We start from the raw sequence: 25054 nt of genomic DNA, 5'->3' as shown, positions 1-25054 counted from the left end.
CTTTAAAACCTTTAATGCCGGTTCCTAACTGCATCCAAGTAAGAGCTGGAGAAGTGTTCCTATTTTAATGAAGGACACTGTGTCGAGGTCTTTCAAGTTCACCCTGTAACCAAAAGAGTTTCAATACACCTTCCCGCAGATAAAACCAAAGTGAAGAACAGAATAAAATTAGAGTTCATATTTAGAGCACAGGAAAGCAAGCTGGTTTGACAGAAGCAGATTGCAGGTAAGTGGGGACAGTGCTTGCTCCTCTCTCTCCCTGGTCTGCTCAGTTACTGCCCCTTCTTGCTAAAGCACACATGGCTGGGTTTTGTGCTGGTTCTCTGAAAGGTTTCGGATTAATGAGCAGCTGGAGATGACAACAATGTAACACAGATTTATGACAGCTAGAATGGTTTGACTGGCTGTGCTCTCATATTTCTGATCGGCTCGCAAAATTGTGGCTGTATTTGAATGTCCTGAGGAAATTCCAAAGACCTTAACACTGGTGGGTTGGCCTTTTATACCCTTTACAAAAATTAAACATAAAAGATACAGTGGTAAAGAACTATTTGTAATAAGGGATACAATTGCAACAATAAATAAAGCCTGATGCAGAAGTGCAAGAGGAATTTGATTTGAAATGGGTATTTCTAAAAATAGGGTCAAATCCTGCTAAAATTCCTTCCTAAAAATGAACAGGCTTACTTCACTTTGGTACCTGAAATGCTGATTGAATGTGACCTCTTTTTTCTTTCTTCCTGGTCCCTAAAACTTCCTCTGTTTTTCATTTGCCTTCCAGAACAGTTGCCAAGGTATCGGGAAGACAGGAATAGCCACAAAACAAATTGTGAGTTGATGGCTTAAGTGATGCCTGACTCCTTCTCAACAAAGCCAGCCTAAAAGAGTGCCCGAGATGTACTGGAAATCTACTTGGCTGTTGTGAGTAAAAGGGCCTTATAAAGCATTCTCCCTTGAGATTCTTTAAAACCGTGGTTTTTCTTAAAGCCATTAAGACATAGAAAGAACAAATGACTAAGGAATCTTATCTTGGCATGAAAATGTGCAGTGGGCAGAGTGCCAAGATAAAAAAAAAAAATCAGTATGAATTCATTTAATGAATATTCTGTATCTGAGCGGCTGTGCACTGTGGCAAGGCAGCTTATGTTGCTAAGAATATGGCCATGATAAAGGCGCCATATAATTTGCTGTAAAATGGATGTCCGTACTAGCGTCCTTACTGTGCATTGTATTTTAAAAGCATGGCAGCTTCTTAACATACCACGTGCAACTTAATGTTAGGCATGGAAGGAACCTGTTTACTTCAAGAAGTGCTTCCTATAGCGTGTGTGTGTTTACCAAATGAGACTTAATCCAGTGCACTCTTGCTCCTTCCACTCTACTCCAGTGAAGGAGATGGCAACTGATGTAGCAGCCCACGAAGGTAAGCAACTCTCTTTTTATTTTGGCTTGTCCACTGCTAACATTGACTCGTCTTGCTCTGGACATCAGTGTCACAGCAGAATTAATGCAGGAGAAAACAAGCCAATAAAGTGCAGAATTATAAGCACAGAAACAAAGAAATTGTATGTGGATATTCCAGAAACAAAGGTGCTGTGCTTAAAATGAGTTGTGGGAGAAAAAAACAGAGAGAGAGATAAAAGCAACAGGAAGGTATAGTCAGAGACACTGGTCTGTTCCAAAGACTACAAAGCTGCATAACTCCTACCCCACCAGGTCACTAGGAAAACATCATACCCACTGACACCACACCTTGGCTTGGCCATTTTTCCTTTTCTATTTTTTCCAACCAATTCCTAGACATTTCTCTTCCCAGTTTGGTGGCTCATATTTCACAGTCCAGGGGACTCTATTAGAAAAGGTCTCCAATTGCTATGAAGAAATTTATGATCGCCTGTCAGGTTTGACTACTGCAACATGTTTCTTTGGGATAGGAGCAGCATAGGCCTCACCAAAACACTAATTCTGTGGAAAACAGCATCATGAAGCATCATATATTCCAATAATCCTTTCTGAAACCTGTATCATATTTCTCTTGAGTCACTTTGATATGCGTCACCTTCTGTAATTCATTTCTGATTGGCTTTATTTCTCCTTCACACTCATTCTCACATCCTCTATGCAATCACTGTAATGCACCTTTCAAGGCTGACCTCACATTTCCAGGAAAAAAAAATCAGAGCTCGGTTGGCATTAATTTATTATATTCCTCCCACCTTCCACTGCTCATTGCTGTTGTAGCAATTGCCTCCTCTTGGTCCCAGCATCTGTTCAGCATTGCTGATAGATAGCTAACTTGGCAACTAATTAACTCTTTCACTGCTAATATACCACTTGTGGCTTCATTAAATTAAAGGTACAAACCACAACCGGAGGCACAAGACAGACCTCAAAAACTCCCTTTGTCAGCACAGATGGCCCCTTAATTATGTTTTTCAAATCACAGCAAACAATAGCAGAGTGCTATTTCTCTGCTGGACCCATCTACCTTCATCCTTAGCTGTAAGTTCACCCGGACAGCTTCTGTACAGAAAGTGTTTACTCTAAAAGGATTTGCCTCCTTTGGTAGTATCCATATGGTACCTTTTTACAGTGTACGCCTTCCCTCATGAAGAGCTGCAGTGATCACATAGGCAAGGTTAGCTTGTATTGACTATACATTAAATATCCCTTTGCCTGTTACAGGGAAGGTAGGTGTTGCAGGGCAATATTGCAAGCAGAAACTCTCTTTTTGGTTGTATCTTCATCAGTAGTAAGAGGAGTACAGGAACTTATGAGAAAGGTAACTGAATGGCACTTGAACAGCCTACCTTATAGACCAAGGAAGAAGCAGAAGAGAGGTCCCTGGCTGTATTTGCTGTCTTGAGGTTTAAATTGAGAAGAAGAAACCAAAGGCTTTTCAAGAATGCAGTGCTCTGGGTATCAGTCTGGCACCCCTTGGGTTTAATAAGTTTATGGAAGATCAATGAGATGATGCAGGGTTTGGCACTATGTGTCCCTGGTACGTTGGCACGTTTGTCTTACCCAGCTGACCGAGCAAGAGCCCATCTGGTCTGAGCTGGGACAGATGCCGGTGGGCTGGGCTGGTGGACCAGACGATACGGGAATCCAGCTCTTCTCACTTATGGACAATGTCCAGTGTCAATGGGATCTTTAGTAATCAGCGATTCCAACCGCCTCACTGCTGTGGGAGCGTACGCAGTAGTTAGCCTTTTCTCATCAGCAACTAACTTAAAAGAGGGCAACAATTTCTTGTGGTTACAGGTCACTTTTTTTGTTGGGTTTTGTTTGTTTGTTTTGGGTGATCATAATTTTTGTATATATAACTTCAGTGTTCACTTATCATGATGTGTTTTGCTGTGGTGCTACAATGTGGAGCCAGACAAACTGAAGGTGGTGAAGAGAAAGTGAGGTATCTTGCTAAATCGAATGGTACCAGTGCTTCAGATATGTTTGACAGCCACTCAGTTGGTATCTGAATGACATTTACTGAGTTCACTCTTAGTAATTCGAGGGAAACCTTTTTCTCTTTTGTATTGTGATGCTCATAGCCAACAGGAGCCTTGAGATGAATTCCTCTCCTCAGAAGTGTGATTGCTGGCAATGCATTTTCATACCAACCTTTGGAGACCTGTAATATTTTTCTTTTAAATCCATACTGCCATCAGCTCTTCTGGTCTTCCATGACCACAGGAAACGACATCCACTGGGTTAATAAGAAAAGTGTAGAAGAGTTTTAAAGTCACTGGCTAGAAGAGCTTTTCCTGGAAATTAAACTGGCAATCTTACAGTGAGCACAGTCCTGTATTTAAACCAATAAATAACTGGATAGGTTTCATTTTTCAAATATCTACTGTGTAAGGTAGACATTTATGGTATTTGCAGCAGAGTGCAACTGATATGATTTCTGTCAGTGTTGATTTTGGACCCTTTCAGTGTGGAGCAATAGCATTTCTTTTACATATCGTTTACCTTGTTATACCAAGTAACACGTGGATGTGCAGTGTGCCCTCCACATGTTGTTTGTCTCACTGTAGTTCTCAGAAACGTTCACCTAGAGCATGTCGATGCAGTGTCAGTTCTGATTTTTTCTACATTTGCCAGAAATGTTCAGGCACCGTGGTCTCTGCCAGAGCCATCCATCACAGTTCTTGTAGCTAAACCTCAGTGAGACAAATAAAGGTAGCCTGTGTTAGATACTGGCTTTTACATGGTCAATTAACATTTTTTTCGTAATGACATACCCAACTGGGAGAAGTTAGGGATGAGGCAGGTTGGTGATCTTTCCAAGATTGAAATTACAGAAGTGGGTGGGTGGTTTTTTTTTTTTTTTTTTTTTTTTTTGGGGGGGGGGTTAGTTTTTGCTGTTGTTTGGTTGCATTTTTGTTTTTAATGCAGGAGTTTTTATTGACATACTATGTACACACTGTAGTGACCATGTGCCAAGGTGCAGGATTTCACAGCTTGTTATATTTCTCTTCACGACAAAATGAAAATAGGAGGAAAGGAAAAAAGAAGGGTCGCACTTGTGGTGTGTGACGGTGCAGCTGGTCGTGAGGCGTTACCTCCTCCCCTCCGAGGCAGGGGAACACCTTTTGGGGACGAGCCGCCTGCTTCCACAGGTAACAGCGCCTCACCCCCTCCCCTTTTTGGTGCAAAACGAGCACTTTTCGGGGCCCGCCGAGGGGCGGGACGGTGCCGCCGAGGGCGGTGCCAACGTGGGGCGGGCGGTGTAGGCCTCTGCGCAGCCCGCGCGGCGCTTCCGCCCGCCTCCTCCTCCTCCTCTTCTTCCTCCCCTTCCTCCTCCTCCTCCTCCTCTTCCTCCACCTCCTCCTCCTCACCGCCCCCAGCCCGCCCCTTTGTTCCTTCCCCGCCGCCCTGCCAGCGCGGCCGCTGGGGCCGTTTGAATCGGTGCGGGGCGCCGGTGGCCCGCAGGGAGGAGGAGGAGGAGGAGGAGGAGGAAAAGGAGGAGGAGGAGGAGGAGAAAGAGGAAGATCCCAGGATGCGATGGGGAACTGCTGGGCGCGGTGGTGCTGCGGGCCGCTCCTGCGGAGGGAAGCGGGCCGGCTCCAGCGAGGCGGAGGGTAAGCGGGCAGCGCCGCTCCCCCTCTCCCCTCCCCGGGGCGGGGATGCCCCGGCTCCGCCCTGCTCCTCCTCCTCCTCTTCCTCCTCCTCCTCCTCTTCCTCCCCCGGCAGCTGCGGTTCCCGCAGCCGGGCGCTGGCCTGGGGCACAGCCGGGGGTGCCGGGAGAGGTGAGGGGCGAGCGGGAGGCCGGCTATTGCCGAGCAGCTCCCGCGAGTCCGGCGCCCATTTTGTTGCAGGAACCCCTGGGGTCGCCCCTCAGGGGAAGGGGGCAAAGCCAGGGCTGTTCCTGGACGGGTGCGTGTGTGGAGGGGATGCCTGCTTGGGTATAACCGAGGGTGTTTCAAGTGCCTGTGCATTGTCGCTTAGCCACCCGTTTCTTGCCCTGTAACCTGAGGAAAAGATAGTGCTTGATAGGTTCTTGCTTTGCACGTGGTTTTTTGGTGATCCTATGGTTATAGGCTAATAGTCTTTTTCTAGCGTTCACGGGTAGTGATTGCAAAGCATGCTTACCCTTGGAATTGATGGGTTTGTTTGTGACGTTTGGTGGGTTTGTATTTGTTTTCTGTTTGTTCTGTTTGGTTTTCCTGCCCTGCTACCTTCAGCTGACTTCCAGGCACTGGGTAGGAGACAGAGTCCACAAAGGCACAGGATTGGCTTTGCTTAACAGCAATTTCTAGATATGCTGCAATCTTGTATCTTACACTCTGCTCTAAAGTGATTATTGCCTATACTTTTTTTCCTTATTTTTTTCTGTATGTTTATGATACTATTAGTTTGGGGTGGGATATTTTCTTGTTGGCTTGCTGTTCTTGTATGTTCATCATTTCTTGCAGCAGCATCTCTAGTGTTTGGCTTGGGTGCATATCTGATTCATGAAGTATCACTGGTTAGCTTCCTGCCACGCTCAACTTCCTTGTATTCTCCAGCTGGTTTTCAACAAACTCTTACTGAGGTTGCCAACTTTCTCACCAGACTGTGTGTTTTGGTGCCTTTCACGTGGCTACCAGGTTACTGCCCGCTTGGCTTTCTCAGTGACAAATATGAATGCGCATGCACAGAATTAAGAGAAATGACATTGTCTTAAGCTGTGGAGGATTCATGAAGGATTCATAAGGATTCACAGGGGATTCATAAGAGCATTCCCTCAAGAGAAAAGGTGGTTTGCCATGATGGCTTAGCTACTCAGGTCTGCAAATATTCCTTCTGTTAGTTCAACATCAGACTCTCCTTAGCAGTGAAATAAACTATTGTCTGCTGCTATAATGTTAAACTACTACGTATGTTCCTTCAGGTGTTGCCTGTAATGAAGGGTTTTAAGAAGTGTCAGCAAAATGAAACGGTAGTGCAGAAAACAGACTTTTCTAATGGAGGGCCTCCTGTTTTGATTTTCTTTTAAACTCTGAAACTGGAATATCATACGCTTGTAATCAGCTTATGAGAAAAAGATCATCAGTGCTATCTCTTGCAGTCAAGCAGAGTATGTCTCAATAGACCATTGTTTTCTGCCTGGGCTGGTAGTTTATGGAATGGTGTTGGAGTGTTGAGCAATTCAGGTGTTCTCCTTAAGGGCGTGGAGGGAGAGACGGGGAATTGCATTAAAAACAAAACTGTGACATGTTTGTTATAGTAAGTTTCCTAAGTTTAAAAGCTAGACTGCTACCAAATTCTGCAGATCTGGCTACGTCTTGAACAGCATAATGTAGCTTATCAAGTTAATTGTGATTATTTTAGTCACTCGGATTTATTTTTTCTCTGAAACTGGAAATTCATTGTTCTTCGATGCTCAAAGATTTAACTGTAAGAAGTAAATTCTGAGTTAAGTAATTAACAATATAGTTTTAACAAGTGTTTCCAAGACCTGCAAGATTCTAAATTGTGTTCAAATACTTGGGGATTTGTGTATTAGTTGTTGCAGTGATTTTAGAGTTCATGTTGAGCACATGTAGAGAGAAATAAAACATAAACTATACCGAAGACAACTTTCAAGTTCACCTTTCTGTAAAAACAAACTTTCTGTTGGTAGCTTTTTATTATTTTTAGGGACTGTCCTTATGCTTCTGCTGAAATAGTTTTGCTTAAAATACTACAAGCTGCAGCCATAATTAGAAAGTAGGTCATTGCCGCTTTGTCCCAATGTTCGACCGTAAGGATTCTTACAAATAGACAGCTAAAATAAGTAAATAAAAGAATAAATAACATAGACACCATGTATATTTGTTTGCTTAGATTGGGGGGGGGTGGTTATCACAAAGCAAAGTGTAGCAAAATCAAAACAACCCCTTTCACCACTAGTGTGGAAAAAAAAACAATTTTAGCTTATGTCATGATTTTAATACATGAAATGCTATTTTTTGGTGACGTTTTTATGCATAAAAGGAGAATAAGGCGCATATAAACGGAGTGGTTTAGAGTCTAGTTGCTTTAAAACTTGAAGGTTGACCTGATAGTCTCTGTAGGTCCCATGGCCTACCAGCTGAATTGCTTTCCCTAGTGCCTTTTAAAACCTGTGTGTTTCTAAAGTCTGTTCTAGAAAATAAAGAGACAGTGGAGCTTAAATGAGACTAACAAAAGCTGTAAGCATTTTAATATTTTATTCCAGTTGAAGTTGGAGTGTGTAGGGATAAAGTTGATGTCTCCACTTCTGTCCTCAGTCACTCTGGGATTTCAGGGCTCCAACTCTTGTGTAGAATTATGTCTGTTACTGAGTCCCTGTTCAGCAGGTAGCAGGAACCCTAGGTCTTCCCTGAAGTGTCACCACTGTTGGTATATTTGTAGCTGTGTTTAGTAAGCTCACGCTGCATTGTCTTAGTTTTCCATCAGTTTACTGTGCAATTCTTGCAACTAATCTGACTGCAGCTCATCTGTCTGAAATAAGCGAGCATGTTTTCATTAGCCCTGATGCTGTAAACTGGAGGTGTAGTTTTGTTGGAAGATACATGGTCCTGAAACAATTTTGTGTAACAGTCTTACTAAATTAGATTCCTAATGGTACTGGCTCCTGCACACCAAAATGTTACACATAGAAATAAGAGTGAAATTATTTCAAGTGTTCATGCCACATGTCCCAGTTACAATGAAGATGTAGTGCATGAATTAAAGTGGCCATTCAGTGCAGGTTTCATAGCAATGCATCAACTGGAAGTGGTTCTTTAGGGCCAAGTCTGCATTGCAAGGTACAGGCCTATATATAAGGAAAGGTTGACTGGGAGTCCATGCTGAAGCAGGTTGCAGTTTGCTAGGAGAGGCATGTTCTGACTGACCTCCAAAGGAAAATGGGATGGGGATGAAATATGATGTGATTAAAGTAGTTCAGGCTTTGGCCAGTGTGTTGCTTTCAGTAAAGTGGCAGTAGGTGTTGATTGCAAGTGCAGAACAATCTATTCTACAAGTATAGAAATGCCTGAGGCCCTGGATTTATTCCTTGTATCGGTGAGGAATTGCACCAGGTAACTCTGGTTTTACAAAAGTTAGATGAAATGGATGTTTTACTGAAGCACCACTTTGAATTTACTGTTGGATGACAGCCAAACCTCTTTCACTGGGTAAAATAGATTCGGGTAACTCAATACTGGATTGGCATTTATTTATTTTTACAAAGGATAACATTGAGATAGATTAAGGACTAAGAAGGAGACTGATTCCCTGTATAAAATTCCAGACTCTCAATAACTGGTTTTCTAGCTGGGAAGTATTGTCTTTACCTCCTTGTAGACACGTTTCTCAGATTGTTGGTTGTTCTTTAGATGGTTGATCATGCTTCTATGGATATGGGGGAAGTAGAAGGTCAACCTTCCAGCTGCATCAGGCTGTCAAAATAGGATGCGTTGTTTAACATTGACATTGTACAAGATGCTATGCTCGTGAAGACTTTTAAGTGCCATGATGGACAGAAGGGCTTTCAAAATTTGTCCGTAATAATTTTTTTCAAGACAAGTGTTATTAAAGGTATTGCAGACATGCTCAGTGCCTGTCAATGTCAAGTCCATCATGCTGATAAGTGATTTCTCTCATTTGAGTCTGTGTTTTCTCCAGTTCTGTACAAGAAGTTTAAATGTTTTGCCCCTGTGCTCTCATAGCAATGCAGAGCACAGGTTGACAAGTAAACATGTTTAGTAAGTGAAGATTCTATATTCTTTTTATATTTAAAGTATTGCACAAGCTATTTAAAATTAAGTATCAAATTTGTTTTTCTTCTGCTGTGAATTGAAATGATGACTATTTTGTAGAGTAACTCTAGGCTTCTTTTTTACAGATCAAAGTATTTCAGAACATGTGCAACAGGAGAACACTTCACTATAGAGGTGAGTACTTACACTTCCATCCCTCTTTTTTTTTTGGGGGGGGGGGGGGGGGAGAGGAGATTGGGTGGGTTTTTTGTTTGTTTTAGGGGAAGAAAAAGTGGAAATTGAATTCTAGCAATGCCTTTAATGCTTATTTGCAGTTTAGGTACACTGAAACATTCTAGGTTATTCCAGATTGAATTGATGCTGTACTAGGTGGCAAGTTTGTAGTTCTTGTGGTACCTCAGAACGTTAATACATCATCTCGCTTAAATCTATCATTTGTAAAGAAAAGCCATCTGTTGTGATCTGACATAAAGAATCTGTACCCACGTGATACTCACGGCCAGAGCATTCCAAAGTCTGTCAATTGTGTCCTTCATCCCTGCTGTGCTAGGAGTAATTTTCCTTTTCTGCTGGTAACTGCAGGGTATTTAGTTCTTGACTGTGAGATCATGATTCTGATTCTACAAAAAGCTAGAATCTGCTGAGGTTGCTGTATAATTAGATGCACCCTAGTCCATCTTGTTCGCTACATAGCTCCTTTCTTGGCTACTGAATATCACCCCTTTTTGCCAAGGGTAATGTAAGGTTAATTTGTATAATGTGAGATTCTCAGAATAACCTGGTTTACTTTCATTAGTGTTTCTTATGGTCTGAAAGTCCCAGACCTTTCAGATGTCCCTGTTACTGAGAATAACAGTAATTGCTGCTTTGGTTTTCAAGAAAGGGGACAAATACAGAGTGGGGGAAATCTGCTTTTAGCACACAGTTTCCAGTTGTGAGAGTGTTCCTGCAGCAGTGATATGATAGGGAAAAGAAGGTTGTGTCTTCCCCTCAAGTTCTTCCTCATACTCTGCTTACAGCAGTTAGTCAATACAGAGGTCAGTAAGGAGTCTTGCTGTAGGTACTGTCCATGTTTGATATATTGACTGCGTTTATGATTACTATCATAAAAACAGTATGGAGAACTTTCACTTGCTTTGTTTTGTGTTACGTGATAGTTCAACTTCTGCTGTATGAGTTCATGCAGCTTGAATGCTGCAAGGTGTTCTAGACCTGTTTGGTTTTTTTTGTCTTCCTACCATAAAACATTACATTGTTTTATTGACCTTTAGTATCTTATGTGCAAAGCTGGGGTGTGTGTTTTGTTTGTTTTTAGAATTCTGTGTAGAAAGTAACCTTATGTTTTCTGTAAATTAAAAACTTCTTCAAATACTTTCTGATCATCACGGCTGCCATGCAAGGGGGAAGTTACTTGCATCATACCTCTCACATAGTGTACTTTTTAAATTGAATGTGTATTGTGGTATATTTAATACTCATACCATTCCTTTCACTGCTGGTATTATAATGCTTCAGATAGGTGGAATTATTAACAATCGTATAAGCCAAACAAATTTCATTCTGATCAGGGCCCTCACATAAATTGTAGTGAATTTTTGACTCTTCGTTTTAGGAGAATGTAAAGTTTGAAAAAAGAAATATTCATAAGAAGATAAGGCCTACTCTAAATGTAGTAGTAGTTCCTCAGAAAGGAGGAGGTTTCAAATAGCATTACAGTCCCTGTATTACCCTTGGAGTAGTATTTTTGCAATCACGTTAAGGATGATATTTACCTCTGGTGTTTCGTGACTAATTATATTGGATTGTAAAGATTGTTTACTTTCTTTTCTGCAGTTTGAGAACCTTGTGGAAAGTGATGAGGTAGGTACTTGGATCGTAAGGTGAAACCTGCTAGTACGGTACAGTCGGCTTGTGGTTGCAAGATCCGTATCTTCCTCCTACTTCATGCTGTGTACACTTGTTTAGATTTAAGTTGCTGGAGTTTTTTACTTTGGGTTTTGCTTGCTCTAGGAATGAATATTCAATGCTTTGGGAGAGATGAAAAGCTGAGAGAAATCTGTCTGGGGGGAGAATAGGAGGTAACACTTCTTGGAAGAGAGCACTAAAGGTATTAGCAAGAGAGAAAGATAAGCAAAAAAAAACCTTGAAGGAGAATTTTCTTCTGGTATAGCTCTTGTAAATGACTCAGCAATTGCTTTCTGAGTATGTAAATGGGCATGAGTTGCTTTGCTAAGGAATGTTTTAGTAGTACTGTCTTGACAGTTATGGGTAAACTGGCTGAAGATTGCTTCAGAATAATACCAGTTGGCCTTAAAACTTCACTATGAATTGAATATAGATTGATAATGGTAGGGGGAAACATATTTTCAATACCCTGCTCTGTATTTAAGAACATGAAGGCTAGTAGTGTGATTCCTGAAATACACACCTGGAATATTTATTTTCAGTTGGAAGCACTTACTTGTTTTACTTAGTCAGCCACTTTGGTTGATTGCATGATAAAGATCTTTCGAAATTCCAAATTAAAACAGTGTGTAAGGGAGGGATTTTTTCTCCCCAGTTTTAAAAACCAGTATGTGGGAGAAACTCATTTCATATTGTGCACTTTTTCCTCTCTTAAAATTGATTGACTAATGAGATTCTCAAAAGTTCAGTGTTTTGTTTTTTCTTTTTTTAAATATACAGGGGGAAAGTCCAGGAAGCAGTCACAGGTAAGACATTGAGATTCAGGGTCTCTCTTTCCCTCTGCTCTCCTATTAAATTTGTTGAGACTTCCTGTCAAAATCCATTCTTGAGTGCATTGTAAAGAGTCTTTATTCTTGTTCCCTGGGGCTGCCTTTAAAATTACACAGGCATTTGGGCTGCAACTTCAGTGATTTTTTTATTTATTTTTTTGTGATCATGGTAATATTTATGTAAGCAGTAGAAACTTAGAGGCCTGCTGTATAGGAAATGTATGAAATCACTGAATTATATACTTTGGTTGCCTAATTCCAGATGTTTTGTATTACTTAATTTTGATTCTCAAAATGTTGTTCCCTGTCAGCTGTCACAGAAAAATAATATAGCAAACATTATAATATTACTATAATGCTCTTCTAATGTTGTTTGTTACATACATAAAATTAGGCAACAAGTTAAAGGGGAACAAATTACAATTAGGGGACCTGAACAAATAAGGAAAAAGTGAGATTTACACAGCCATGACAGTTTAACTATTCTATTCTGGTAGTTCTGTTAGCAAAAGATGTTTTGAGGGTATTTTGTTTATAAAATGCAAAAAAAAAAAAAAAAGCCTTATAAGGGGAAGGCAGGACAGCATTATCTCAAATAAACTGGAACTTTGGAACTCTGTGCTCAGGAGTAGCGGGCCAAATGCACAGCTTGTTGACTTTGCTTTAAAGGGCAAGTCAAGAAAGACTCAATACGTCTAAATTACTTTTGCAACTTATGGTTGTCATGTGTAAATAATGGTTAGTCTTTTTGTTTTTCTGTCATGCTTTTTAGACCGTTGACTGATGAAGAAATTGCTGACTTGAAAGAGAGGCATTATGACTCCATTGCTGAAAAACAAAGAGCTGTTGATATGAAACTTCAGTCAGAGGTAAGCAGCTATGGTAGCTAGTATGGTGTGGGTAGTTTTTCTTTTTTAAGTAATTAAGATCAACCATGAGCACAAGATTTCATTCACATGAATAATGTGGTTTTTGTTTATCATTTGGCATTTTTTAGTCAACAAGATACCCAGAGAGATTGCTGTGCAACCAAGTTTGCATCACAGTTTTGCTTCTTTTTAATAACTTCACAGCTAAAGAATGAAATGAATAGTCTGGCTCTCTTGTTGAGATCTGTTAAATTTGAACCATCTTTTCTTTGTATGAAAGGCAAAATGCGAAGTATATTTCATTCAGCTTTTCTTGCGCTCAGATTTTTTCAGAGCTTTTCTTAAGGAAAAGACACAATTTCTTGTAATTAATGGAATATGATGGGGAATGCAACAGAAAATGAGAATATTTTGAATAAAATAGCACTGAAATATGCAGCTGAAGTTTGAAGTCTTTCACCGGGCAGTTCATAATAAGAGGCAATCATGCATTTACAGCAATTCACTAGTAATGATTATTCAATAGGATAATGTTTTATCTAAATTTCTTGGGTTGTTTGGTGGGGGGAAGCTGTTAGATTCAGTTAATAAAGAAAAATGTTTTAACTAGAATCAATTTTATTTTATTTTTCTTTTCTAGTAGTTCTTCTTTTGATTTATCAAACTTACAATTTTGTTCATAGGAAGATAGATAGGTTCTGCTTTTGTTAACCATTACTATTTTGTTTATATACAGTTAGCCTTACAAGAGGAGAAGTTAAGAATAGAAGAAGAGGCTTTATATGCTGCACAACGTGAAGCAGCCAGGGCAGCAAAGCAGAAAAAGCTCTTGGAGGTGAGGGGAAAAAGACCCCAATATATATCAGAGCTTCTCTTCTGTTTTTATGTATGCAGACTTTCCTAATATCCTTTACATCTCAGGAAATGTAATGAGGAAATTGCTGTGGCTTGTAAGTTCCAGTAAGGAAAGAAATACGTTATTTGAAAGTACATCTGATTGGGATAGCTGAAAATCATTAGAATTGTTTGAAACAGCTTATGACAACGAATATAAATTTTTGAATGAAATCTGTGATTTTTAATCTAGAATTAGCTTAACAGATTCCTTAACATTATATAAAAATTACTGATCTTTAATGTAAAGAGATCTGTGGTGATTCCTAACGAAAAATCCTGAAATTAAGCACACATCATGACATCATTTAGGTTTATAAAATGAACGCACATATTTATTTACACTTAATTGTTCCCTGTCTCTGTGGTTTGTGCTAACGTGAATATAAGCGTTTGAGTCATCTGAATTCACTGTTAGCCCTGCTTTCAGTAGGAGGTTGGACTTAGATGACCTCCTGAGGTCCCTTCCACCCTTAAATTGTTCTATCAGTTTGTGATTGTATGTGTAGTAGCCAAAGTCCAGTCATAAGTAGTCTTTATTGAGTATATAACTGTGCCTACCTTTAGATGTCTGGTATCTATGCTTTTGGAGCTTAGTCAAGCAAAACAAAAGCCATATTTTGACATTCTATTTTCTGAAAACAGTTATTGTTCTGTTTCCTTACAGCACTTATTACAGTGTTTTCATGTTGCAGTTCAAAGAATTACATAACAGTGCATTTAATATTTCAGTATCTTAATAAGCTATTAAATGTGTTCTCACACATTTCTGGCAACCTGAAATCTGTGTACGTTAAAAAGAACATTTTCAAAGCTTCACTATCTGTTCATGTTTTAACATGTATGGTTGAAAATGTAGCATGTTCAAGGTAACTGTCTGCTAGACATGGGATTTTTGTTCAATTAAAAGTAATCTTTTAAATTTTCAGAATTAAACTTATGGAAAAAAACTGAAATCTATAGTAGATACAGGCAAGATCTTTCACTCGAGTGTTTTGTCTCTATTCAGAAGTGAATGAATTGAAGGTTGCTATTTGCAGACTGGTAGTGATGACTCAGTTTTCATCTAATATTGATATTACTAAGTATGGCTCAGGTCTCACTTTAGATTTCTCTTTCTATCCTCTTGCCATTTGGGGTGGGGAGGTTAATTCTTTCTGACTCTTTCCCGTGTTTCTATCTTTTTCTAACACTTTTGGTATATATAAAGTCAGGAGAAGTAGCTTGATTTATGCTTGTGGCTTTAATTTCTCTGCAGAAATTCTGCGTGAGAAATGTTATTTTCCTTGTCTTGGTATTTTTTAATATGCACCTCTTTTAGGCAGAACCTACAACAGAAAGTGTTTATGGAGACTTTAATTTTCATCTCTTGTAAAATTAATACCACTTACCCCCTTCACAGATAATCCCCTGCAAAACCCCATGAGGGTTATAAGGATTTCTAAGGAAGCTTTTATATAGATATATAGATATGTGTATATATAAACACTTAACCCCTTTCTAGATCAGCAAGAATCCATTTTGAATATATAACTGGTGTCTTCTCTATTTGTGGGCAAAAATCTATTAAATGAAAAAATGGGTTTTTCATTGGAAATATGGCATCCCTGTAAAAACTATTTTGGCTTGCTGATGTTGCCATACTAACTGTCAAGTAATGTAACAGCAGCAATTTTTTATATATATATATATATGTATGTATGTATGTATCCTGGAAATTACAGCACTAGGTATTTGTATGTGATCCAGCAAAATGGGTAGATAATTTGTGGGAAGATATATGGGTGTACGAATTTTAGAAGGCATATATCAGTAATTGATTTATTTCCAGACTTGCTAATTATGTTGGTGCCAAATTCCTGGCCCTTTCTCCCTGCTTGTCTTAAGTATTCCTACCTGTAACCACCAATGCTACATGATATTTCTGATCCTTCTATGCTTCCCGTTTCCTTACTGGTTTCAATCTGCTTATTCTGATACTTTTTTTTTTTAATACCTGCGAGGGAAAGTGCCAATAAAAAAAAGCCATCGTTGTCCTGGAATTTAGAATAGTAGCTGATCAAATATCTCAAAAGACTGTTTACCCAGCTAAGAGCAACTGTTGGTTGAAGTTTAAAGCTGACACTAAAAAATCTGGTTTACTTACACCCCGTCTTTCTTTTGCAGGGACAGATCCATTAAGGCTGAGAACAGATTTTTCATAAAACATGGTAGCTAGTTACGTCAGGTTTTTCTATAAAACTAGCTTGTTGATTTTTATCCTAGTCTTTGCAGTAGTCAGGGTGAGCAAGTACCACTTCATAACTGATTTACCTTTCCTCATAGTTGATGTACCCGGTTTCTACACTCTTATTTTGTTTCAAGGCAGGGAAAAGAAACTTAAGTTGTTAAAACCCAAAGACTTGAGAAGCAGTAGAACCCTACTTCCATGACATCTATTCTTCCTCTTATGACTACAAAATGAATGCATTTTTTGGCTTGCATCTTGCATTTTTCTAACTGTTTCTCCCTAGTGATACCATGAAAGCACTAAGAGTGTAGAGGAATTAATACTTTTGGCCCAGCAAGGCAATAAAGTTTTAAGTAATATAAATGAAGCTGGTACAGACACCCAGAGGAGATGGCAGTATTGCTTCATGTAGGGGTAAAAGGACCTCTAGGAAGATCTTTTTAAAATGGTAGGCTGTCGTTCTTCTACACAGAGCAAAACAAATCAAACATAACCCAGGTGTTAGTTGGGTGTTGAAAATACACGTGGCTTGAGAAGAAGGTACAGAAGAGGACAGATTCAATTGTGAATGAAGCAGTATTCATGTGTTTCTAGACAAATTGATGCTTATTGATCATTTGTGCACAAAACAAAATAGTTTTATTCACAAAACTACCCTCTTTTAAATGCAGAGATTTCAGAGATTAAAAGCAATACTGCTTGCATATAACAGTCTCTTCAGTATCTTAAAATATGATCTTTATTTGAATAAAAGTCAGTCTTTAGTTATACTTGGACTTCTCCAAAGACCAGGACAATGCTCTTTCTAATGCTGCAGTTAAGAGAATGGCTACTGAGTGTATTCACATGAGTGACTGCATTCAGCATTTTCAACAATTTACTTTTTTCAATAGCAACGTAGACAGCAAAGGATAACACAGAGAGCACATGCTGTTAATAATGGAGACTATCAAAGGTAAGATATAGAATGTTAATAATAGCTGTGACCTGTGACTGTTTTTATTCCTGTTTCTCACCTCCCATTCACAAAAAAGTTTTTCAGAACTTACATACACAACATTTCTAAGTCAGAATTGTTTTGATTTGTTTCAGTTTTGTTCACACCAAGTAATTACTGAATGCAAGTTGGTTACCATTAATCTGCAAATATTTACGTTTGATTGCATTCACCCTGGCTTTCGCTGTAGTTATTCAGCTGATTCATACAAAATCAAACCTATTCCCAGCTAGTAACACACATCTATTTATACATCATATCTCTCAGAATCACAGGGATATGTGTGTATATACACATGTGGATATATATGTGCATACGTAAAATCTAGTATTTATATTAAAAATATATTTAAATGTATTTATATTAAAAATATATTTAAATGTAAGATCTCAGTTAATTTCAAAATATTTTTATTGTTCAGAACCCTGTTTGAAATGCTCAGTATATGTATACACTAACCAAATCAGGAATGGAATGACTTATGTATTCTGCCTGTTTCTTCATGAATATTATTCTTTTAGTTCTCTTTACAAAGTACAAAAATGTTTACTGTGATACGGTGTTTGAGTTTAGAAGAAGCTGTAGTCAAACAGTTGCTTTTTAATGGAAGAGAAAGGGGAATAAAAGGGATTTTTAGTTAGAGGAGGGAAGTACAGTAAGGAAAGGAGCTGTCAAAATGGTTTATGAATGGGTGGGAACTAGCTGGATTTTAGAAATGAATACAGAGATTTTTAAAAAAATATAGGAAAGTTAATGAGGCATTATTCCTAATGACAGAATGAGAAGGGAAGAGTTGTTTTACGACAGATATCAAGATAATTCATTTTTAGCTGAAATTACTACCGAAAATTGAGGAGAAGTTCAAACTCAGGTGCACGTGATTGGTAAAAATGGAAAGCCATCCTGTGGATCATTTTGTTTAAAAAAAAAAAAAAAGGCGTGTGCACTTTGTAGCATAGAAGGGACTGGGCTATGAAAAGTTTCTTTAAAGGTGTGCAAACAGGACATGTGGATTAATATCTCTTTTATGGTGTTTTTAGAGATTTATAAATCTAAAAACAAAACTTGCACTGTTCTTACAGCTCTGTGGCAGAGGAAGATTTTGATTCTTTCTTAAGAAATTCAAAATTCCAGTATGAAGCTTTTCGAAGTAGCAGTAAGTCTTCCCTTTCTTGTGTATGTCTTTAAATATTAAGTGACTAGGAGGAACACCATCATTCCCCCCCCCCAAATAAACATTGTTTTTATATGTATTTTATATATATATATATATATATATATATATACACACATACACGCACACACATTAAAAAAAAAATCAGCAACTTATTTTCCTCTTTAATCCCACGTGTGTCAAGGGCTCAAAACACACAGCAAATACGACTACAACCATTCCACTTCTCAAAGGCAAATTCTGCAAGCAAACAAGTTCCATGCATGGATTTTGTGTTACTAAGGCTTTCCAACTCTCTCTGTGGAGGCAACATCCATGCAGTGAACTTTTCTTGTAAAAGCCCAAGTGTTTTTGAAAGATGCAAATGTATGTGTGTGGCTTTCTTTAACTGTTTCTTAGCAAAATAATTAGAATCAAACTAATGGTTAACTTTTTTCTAATGAAGTGTGACAGAAGGTTTAGCTGCCTAAATTTGAAAGTTCCACTAGCAGTTAATAGGAAAATAATTTTGTTAACTGTTGTATTTGTAAGTTTGATGGTCTGTAAGTCTTTACGCAAGTCAGGCATACTGCATATGGAATTCCTCTGTGGTTCTAATTAGGCAATGTGACTAAATGTCCTCATGTAATATCTTCATGACTATTAAAAAGCTGCTGTGTGCTCCTTGAAGTGATGAATGAAGTCTTTTTTCAAATGAAGTTTAAAGGAGATAAAGTACAATGAAAACTTCCTTTGGAAGTTTAGTGTTGCATGTTAAATCTCAAATTCAAATATGTTTATGAACTCTTTTTCCTCCATATAGGACTTTCATCTGATGCTACCGTGCTGACGCCAAACACAGAGAGCAGTTGTGACTTAATGACCAAAACAAAATCGATGAGTGGAAATGACAACAGCACTTCATTAGATTTAGAGTGGGAAGATGAAGAAGGTATATGTTCTGTCGTTCTCAATTTACAAGTCAGAAATGCTGACAGTTGCCACTATTTTGATTGTAAATTTGCCATTTTACAAAGGGAAGGTGGTTTAAAATTTAAATGATTTTTAGCTAGAAAACTGCTTATTTTGATAAGTGTGGTTATCTGTCTAATAATTTTCTTTGGGTCCTTCAGTGAACTTTTTTCTCTTCCATTAAATTCAACTGGCTTGTAGAGTAAGCCCACAACAAAACTGTAAAGAAATGCTGCCCTCTTGTGAGCTAGTAGCAACAGGAACAGTTCATTCTTCATTGTTTCAAAGTACAGAACTTGGTCACTCATCTTTGAAGTATTTCAGAAAACATTATAGATGTTTCCTGGGGTGTTTTTTGGTTGGTTGGGTTTTTCGTTTGCTTGTTTAAGAGAACTTACTTTTATTGTAACTTCTACTGGAAACTTTCTTAAGTCTGCACTCTAGGTGAGCATCCCAAATATCCTTGCAGCTGATTGTTGTAGATCTTTCCTGTTCTTTTTAGTAAATCTGCAAAAGCCCCTGTCTTTGAAACAAAGTTATCCAAATTCTGGGGCACTGACTTAGAAAAGCTCACCAAAAATAAGCTAGGCTTTCTTTTAACCAACACGTAACTTTTTTTTGGCTTTAATATGCTGTGTTTTTCTGACAGTTTGTGTATGATTCAAATATTTGGCACTGTCAAGAGCACTAAAATGTCAAAACAGGCTTCTGAACTAGAATGATTTAACTTTCACAAATTTTCCTAGGAATACCTGGCTTTTTTCATCTAGTGTGGGCAAGAGCTATTAGCTCTTATTGCCCAAATAGGAGGGTTCTTAACAGGAAATGCCTGGATCCTGAACTAGGCATGATTACATACTGCTAGTGGTAGTGTATAATCATTTTACACTTCTAATGGTAGTACTGTAATAGGATTGTGGATTGAAGTTGTTTGAGCACAGTAGTAATATTTAATAGTAGTAATACTAGTATAAATAGTAGTATAAATAGTAAATATATAAATAGTATTTATATATAAATATATAAATACTAGTATAAATAGTAGTAATATTCATAGTAGTATTCATGTGCACATAATGGAGGGCAGCAGGCTGCTTCATATATAGGAGAAGTAAATACTGCTATCAAGTAGTTTCACAGTGTTTTCTGGCTTCCTCACAACTCTGTAAAGCAGCGTCACTAGCTGTTGTATTTATTTGGGCCAAAGCTGATTGCAAACTATTGACTTAATGTGAATAACAACAGCAGGGGAGAAAAAAGAATATGATACTTAAGAATGAAGAAAAAAAGTGATACTCAGGAATGAAATTAACTGAGTCTGGGTCTCTAAATGTTTCCTATGATGTGTTAACACAAACTTTAAGATATGCTCCTCAATTATGACCTTCTCATAAACATGTCTTAAATTGCAGGCATGAACAGAATGATTCCAGTGAGAGAACGCTCAAAAACAGAAGAAGATATACTCCGGGCAGCACTAAAATTTAATAGCAAGAAGACAGGAAGTAATCCAGCTTCAGCCTCTGATGATTCGAATGGATTGGAGTGGGAGAATGACTTTGTTAGTGCTGCAATGGATGATAATGGCAATTCAGAATATGCTGGATTTGTAAATCCTGTATTAGATTTGTCTGCATCAGATATAAGGATATCTGATTCCGATCAGCAGGACAGATAGTGAAACTGTGGCTCTCATTTATGACCAAATGTTTAAAAGTGAAATAGAATGTACAAAAACATATTGCTCTTTTATAAAACTGTTCCCTTCTCTTTCTTATAAATGGATCAGCAAGGAATGGGAATGACTTGCTATCTGAATTAATTCAGAATTAAGTGCAATTTTATCATCTACCTTCTAAACTTTTGTGAAAACTGGGATGATTCCATTGTGCATATTTCAGGATATCTGGATTTAATATAAAATTGTCTGCACTAATTTAAGCTTCATAGCTTGACATATCTATATTTTAACTAGCCTTTTTTTCCTGGATGATGTTTCTACTGATTTGTTTTTAAAATTCATCATTGGCCTAACATTTATCTGTGAAATAGTCTTATATAATTTATCTAATACTTGAATATAGAGATAATTTTTAAAATACCTTTTTTCCAATATGTGCTCTTTGACTTGTTCTTCAGCTATTTAGAGGGTGTAATTAGCCAGATGTAAAAACAAATTTCTCACATGGTGGATTGCAGTTTTCTGTCTTATTCTCTCTAGCCTTGTGTTGTCTTCTTTCCATTTCTTTTATATTTTTATTATTATTTCATGCTAAGCACAATGAACCTCAACAAACATAGTATAAATCCTTAGGTTAGGTAAGCTATTGTCTTGTATAATATGCCAGGCATAGTCAGTGTGCGCCTAGAGGAAAAAAAAATCAAAATCCTGTGTTTTAAATCAGAAACTTTAACCATTATCTAGTGGAGAACTGTGAGGACCAAAGCTTTGACTTCCCACCCACCCCTCTCCCCAGCAGATTAGAATGTTACTACATGTTTTTAAAAATTCTTTACGTTGCAGACAACTTGTAATTCAACTTGATAAGAACAACTGTTGAAAAGTAACGTTCTCAGACCAAACTGGGAGTCTGAACTTCTATACTGCATTTAAAAAAATATACATCTTCCTTCAAGTTACAAAGTAGTATATTTAAGTGCTCTAGCTCTCCTGTGCCTCAAAACTGGATGGTTAATACTGATAACGCGAGGCTGAAATTTAAGCAGGTGTTCAGTTACTGCAGATCTGGTGTAATGTATTGTGTGGTCTCCCCCTTGTTTTTATGTAAGTTATACTTTAAAAAAAAAAAAGCTCACTGAAGAGAATGTGCAAAACAGTTGTAAATCTCAAGCTTTCCCCAAGGTTTCAGTATAGCCATATTCTACTAGTGTTATTTTGTCTAGCTATCTTGTTTTTTTCCCTGAAAAAACAGGGATGGGGGTGTTATTTCACTGTTGTGGAATAAAAGCAGAATACTGTGTTAAGTAGTAACAGCTGCATTGTTAGAAGAACTGGATTTGTTGGTAGGAGTTGTGTAATGGTTTTAGATTATCTGATGAGATCATATATAATGTTAGAATTGCTACAACGTGGTCCTCTTCTTGACAACTTAAAATATTAAACTTAAAATATTACACACTTGGGTTAAATATGTATATATCAACACTAACGAACAGATAAATCTTTTGTTGATAACATTCCGTTTCTTAATTTAAACTGTAGCTATGTCATTGAAAATATTTTAATGTAATTATCTACATTTGCAATGCCTGTAATATGTTTTAAAAATTTGTACACATCAAACGTATATTTTTGGTTTGGCATATGCTACTACTGTGTAACTTCTGATGTTTACTCATATATTATATTCCTACTGAAATGAAGGCAACTCTCTTGATGTGTAAATAACACATTTTTTTATCCTACTGAAACTGTACCTTATCCTGCAGTGATCACTGATTTTCCTGATCAATGAACATGAGATTGACCTGTCCTGACCATGCTTCAAGGAAGTACACTATAGCTGACTGTCTTGCTTGTAGAATGAGCAAGCATTTGGGGGGGAGGGGAAAAAGCTGTAATTCCAACCGAAGGTCTGTTCTGTGCATGTTCTGTAGCCATGGTTAATAGCATTCTGCTTTTCAGAGTTAAGTGAATTCCACTGAGTGATTTAAGAAATTATGGTCAGTATTTGTGGAAATTTAAGAAATTGAAAATGATGTAAACAGCTTACGTGAAACAACACAACAGTACTGTAAAATACATATCTCTGTACAAACTTAAAACTAATTAAAATTTTCAGTCAGTCTTATATTTTGCAATGTTTCCTCTGCTGTTTTTGTGACCACTGTGTCATACACAGTAAGAGCAGTATGTGAATGTGAATTGCTAAGTGTTACCCAAAATTATTTCTGCACCAGGAAGGATCCTGTTTCACTTTTAAAATTATCTATGTGTCAGGTAACAACGGAAGGTTTAACAAATAATTAGCTGTGTCTTTAACCACTGAATTCCTTAACGGCCCTTCATTGAGACCTGCTGCTTTGGAAAGGAAACTCTGACAAGTTGCAGTAATAGAGGACTTGAGAAACCTGGAGTGTGGAACCCTGCTATGAGAAAGAAGTAGCTGCGCCATGATGCTTCAAAGGAAGGAAAGATAAACGTGCTTGTGTAGTAATGCAAGCAGCTTCCCTGTTCTCGTTTCTGTCTTATTTAGTACACCATTTTAATTGTCTTTGCTGGTTGTCTGTATATGGGTAATAGTGTTGTTGGTTTGGTTTTATGTTTGGTTTTAATTATAATATTTACTGCCATGGAAGAGGTTTTTTTATTAAGTTGTTCACCTGCTTATGCATGTTTCTATGCTAATGTGCCATTACCAAATGTGAAATCATTTGACATGATTATCTGGGCAGTCTGTTCAGAGTTGCTTGATTAAGCATAAAGTTAGTGTTTCAGAGCGGTCTTCTAGTATTCTACAATTGTGAATGCTGGGATAGCTGATCCAAGTGAAAAACTACAGAAAACTACAAAAAAATGCTAGCTGCCTAAGTGCATGTAATTCTTCCAGTTAAGTTAACAATATATGACCAATGGCAACTTCTAGGCGGGGGGGGTGTGTGTGGCAATCAAGGAGGTAGACAGGAGAATTCACACTGATCATCTGGAAGATAAAATAAGTGTCTTCGGGGTATCAGCTAAATTCTGTAAAGGGGAAGTTATATTGTTGCTGTGTGACTTCAGTTGGCAGCTTTATGTAGCCTCCTAGACACTTTGATGTTGGCATCCTATTGTAGGTGCATAACTTCTTTTTCCTTCTTGACCAAACTGGAACAAGAGGCTTGAGCATATAACCTAAAAGTAGTAGTAGTAAAACTAAACATCATACTGTGTTTTTTAATTAAAAAACCCTTGCCAGATATATTCCCCACCCCCTTCATATTTTTGTAAACAGCTGAGTAACTCTATTAATATTCAGAATATGAGGTCTTCTACTTGGAATCCACTTAATCTGAACTGTAAGTAAATCTTATTCGTAATCTAGGTATGTCTGAGATGTTTTATCTAGAGGTCGTCTTATTAATTGACGGCATGTCAACTATAACTTTGATTCAAGTCAATAGGATAAAACTGACACTTGTGCAGTCAATTTAATGGAAGGCTAGGTCAGGTCTTTTTGCCCAAAACGTGGGGATTAAGTGATGCCCAAATAAATTATTTGTAAAGAATGTTGGAAGAATCATCGTGAATTGAAGGATCAGACTCTGGAGAGAGTATTTACTAAAGAACAAGTTTTTTAGCTGCCTTTCCTAAATGAAAATGGGTTTTTACATTATTGTTGTTTTACTTTACACCAACTTCTAAAATGAAATAGACCCTTGGCTACATTACAATGAAAGCTGTTATAGATGATCTTATAGATGATGCTATAGAGCCTGCATATTATGAAAATGGATCTTAAATATTTTTTATTTTCATCCATTAATTCAAAAAATCATGGTCAACTAGCTTCTCAATAAGAGTCGTCTGGCTATGTATCATTTTCCGAACCTGCTCATTTTCAAAATGTTTATTTTTTATACAGTGCTTTTTGGTTTGCTAATGAGTTGTTTTCCTATAACATTTCTAGATTATTTTTTTTAATACTGGGACCTCTATGGAAACTACTGCTAATTTATCAAAGAGTGGCTGATTGTTTCCTAGTTAACGTTTTTTCATCATGTGTGTTGCTATTCTCTGTTCCAAGAGTATGATTCATGCAAAATGCTCTATGGTTTTTTGCAATCACTTTAATAGACTTGAAGATGTTGACTTTGGCATGTTACTAAAGCATGTGCAATAATCCTTGATTTTAAAATGACAATTAAATTTACTTCTACATCATATACAATCATTGAAAGTAATCCAGATATTTTGTAATCTGTGCAGCTGATTCTCCTTCACTGAGTATTTTATCTGAAAGAGTTTGACTATGTTTAATGATGTTGAGGC

General features: G+C 37.7%; 1 protein-coding gene across 2 annotated transcripts; it reads left to right on the top strand.

Moving 5' to 3' along the window:
• The first annotated feature begins 4703 nt into the window (after positions 1-4703).
• On the top strand, positions 4704-22874 carry AP1AR (adaptor related protein complex 1 associated regulatory protein). 2 transcript variants are annotated; one of them, XM_035561031.2, is made up of 10 exons: positions 4704-5084; positions 9338-9386; positions 11046-11072; positions 11898-11923; positions 12720-12816; positions 13553-13651; positions 16834-16895; positions 18020-18093; positions 18914-19042; positions 20475-22874. In XM_035561031.2, the coding sequence occupies exons 1-10, from the start codon at positions 5008-5010 to the stop codon at positions 20738-20740; spliced, it is 906 nt and encodes a 301-aa protein (XP_035416924.1). In that variant the 5' UTR covers positions 4704-5007; the 3' UTR covers positions 20741-22874. The 2 variants fall into 2 exon arrangements, with proteins under 2 accessions (XP_035416924.1, XP_035417004.1); XM_035561111.2 differs by lacking the exon at positions 13553-13651 and having other exon boundaries at positions 4733-5084.
• The last annotated feature ends 2180 nt before the right edge of the window (positions 22875-25054 follow it).

Source organism: Cygnus atratus, chromosome 4 (assembly GCF_013377495.2).
Source record: "Cygnus atratus isolate AKBS03 ecotype Queensland, Australia chromosome 4, CAtr_DNAZoo_HiC_assembly, whole genome shotgun sequence".
NCBI lineage: Eukaryota > Metazoa > Chordata > Aves > Anseriformes > Anatidae > Cygnus > Cygnus atratus.
The sequence above is the reverse complement of the archived record's forward strand: the minus strand, read 5'-3'. Positions and strand labels throughout refer to the sequence as shown.

Bases quoted from the DNA above. Each gene is read 5' to 3' on its own strand.
- AP1AR (XM_035561031.2), top strand. From the start codon at position 5,008: ATGGGGAACTGCTGGGCGCGGTGGTGCTGCGGGCCGCTCCTGCGGAGG. The intron at 9,387-11,045 runs GTGAGTACTTAC...TCTTTTCTGCAG, and splicing joins GAGAACACTTCACTATAGAG to TTTGAGAACCTTGTGGAAAG. The intron at 13,652-16,833 runs GTGAGGGGAAAA...TTTTTTCAATAG, and splicing joins AGCAGAAAAAGCTCTTGGAG to CAACGTAGACAGCAAAGGAT.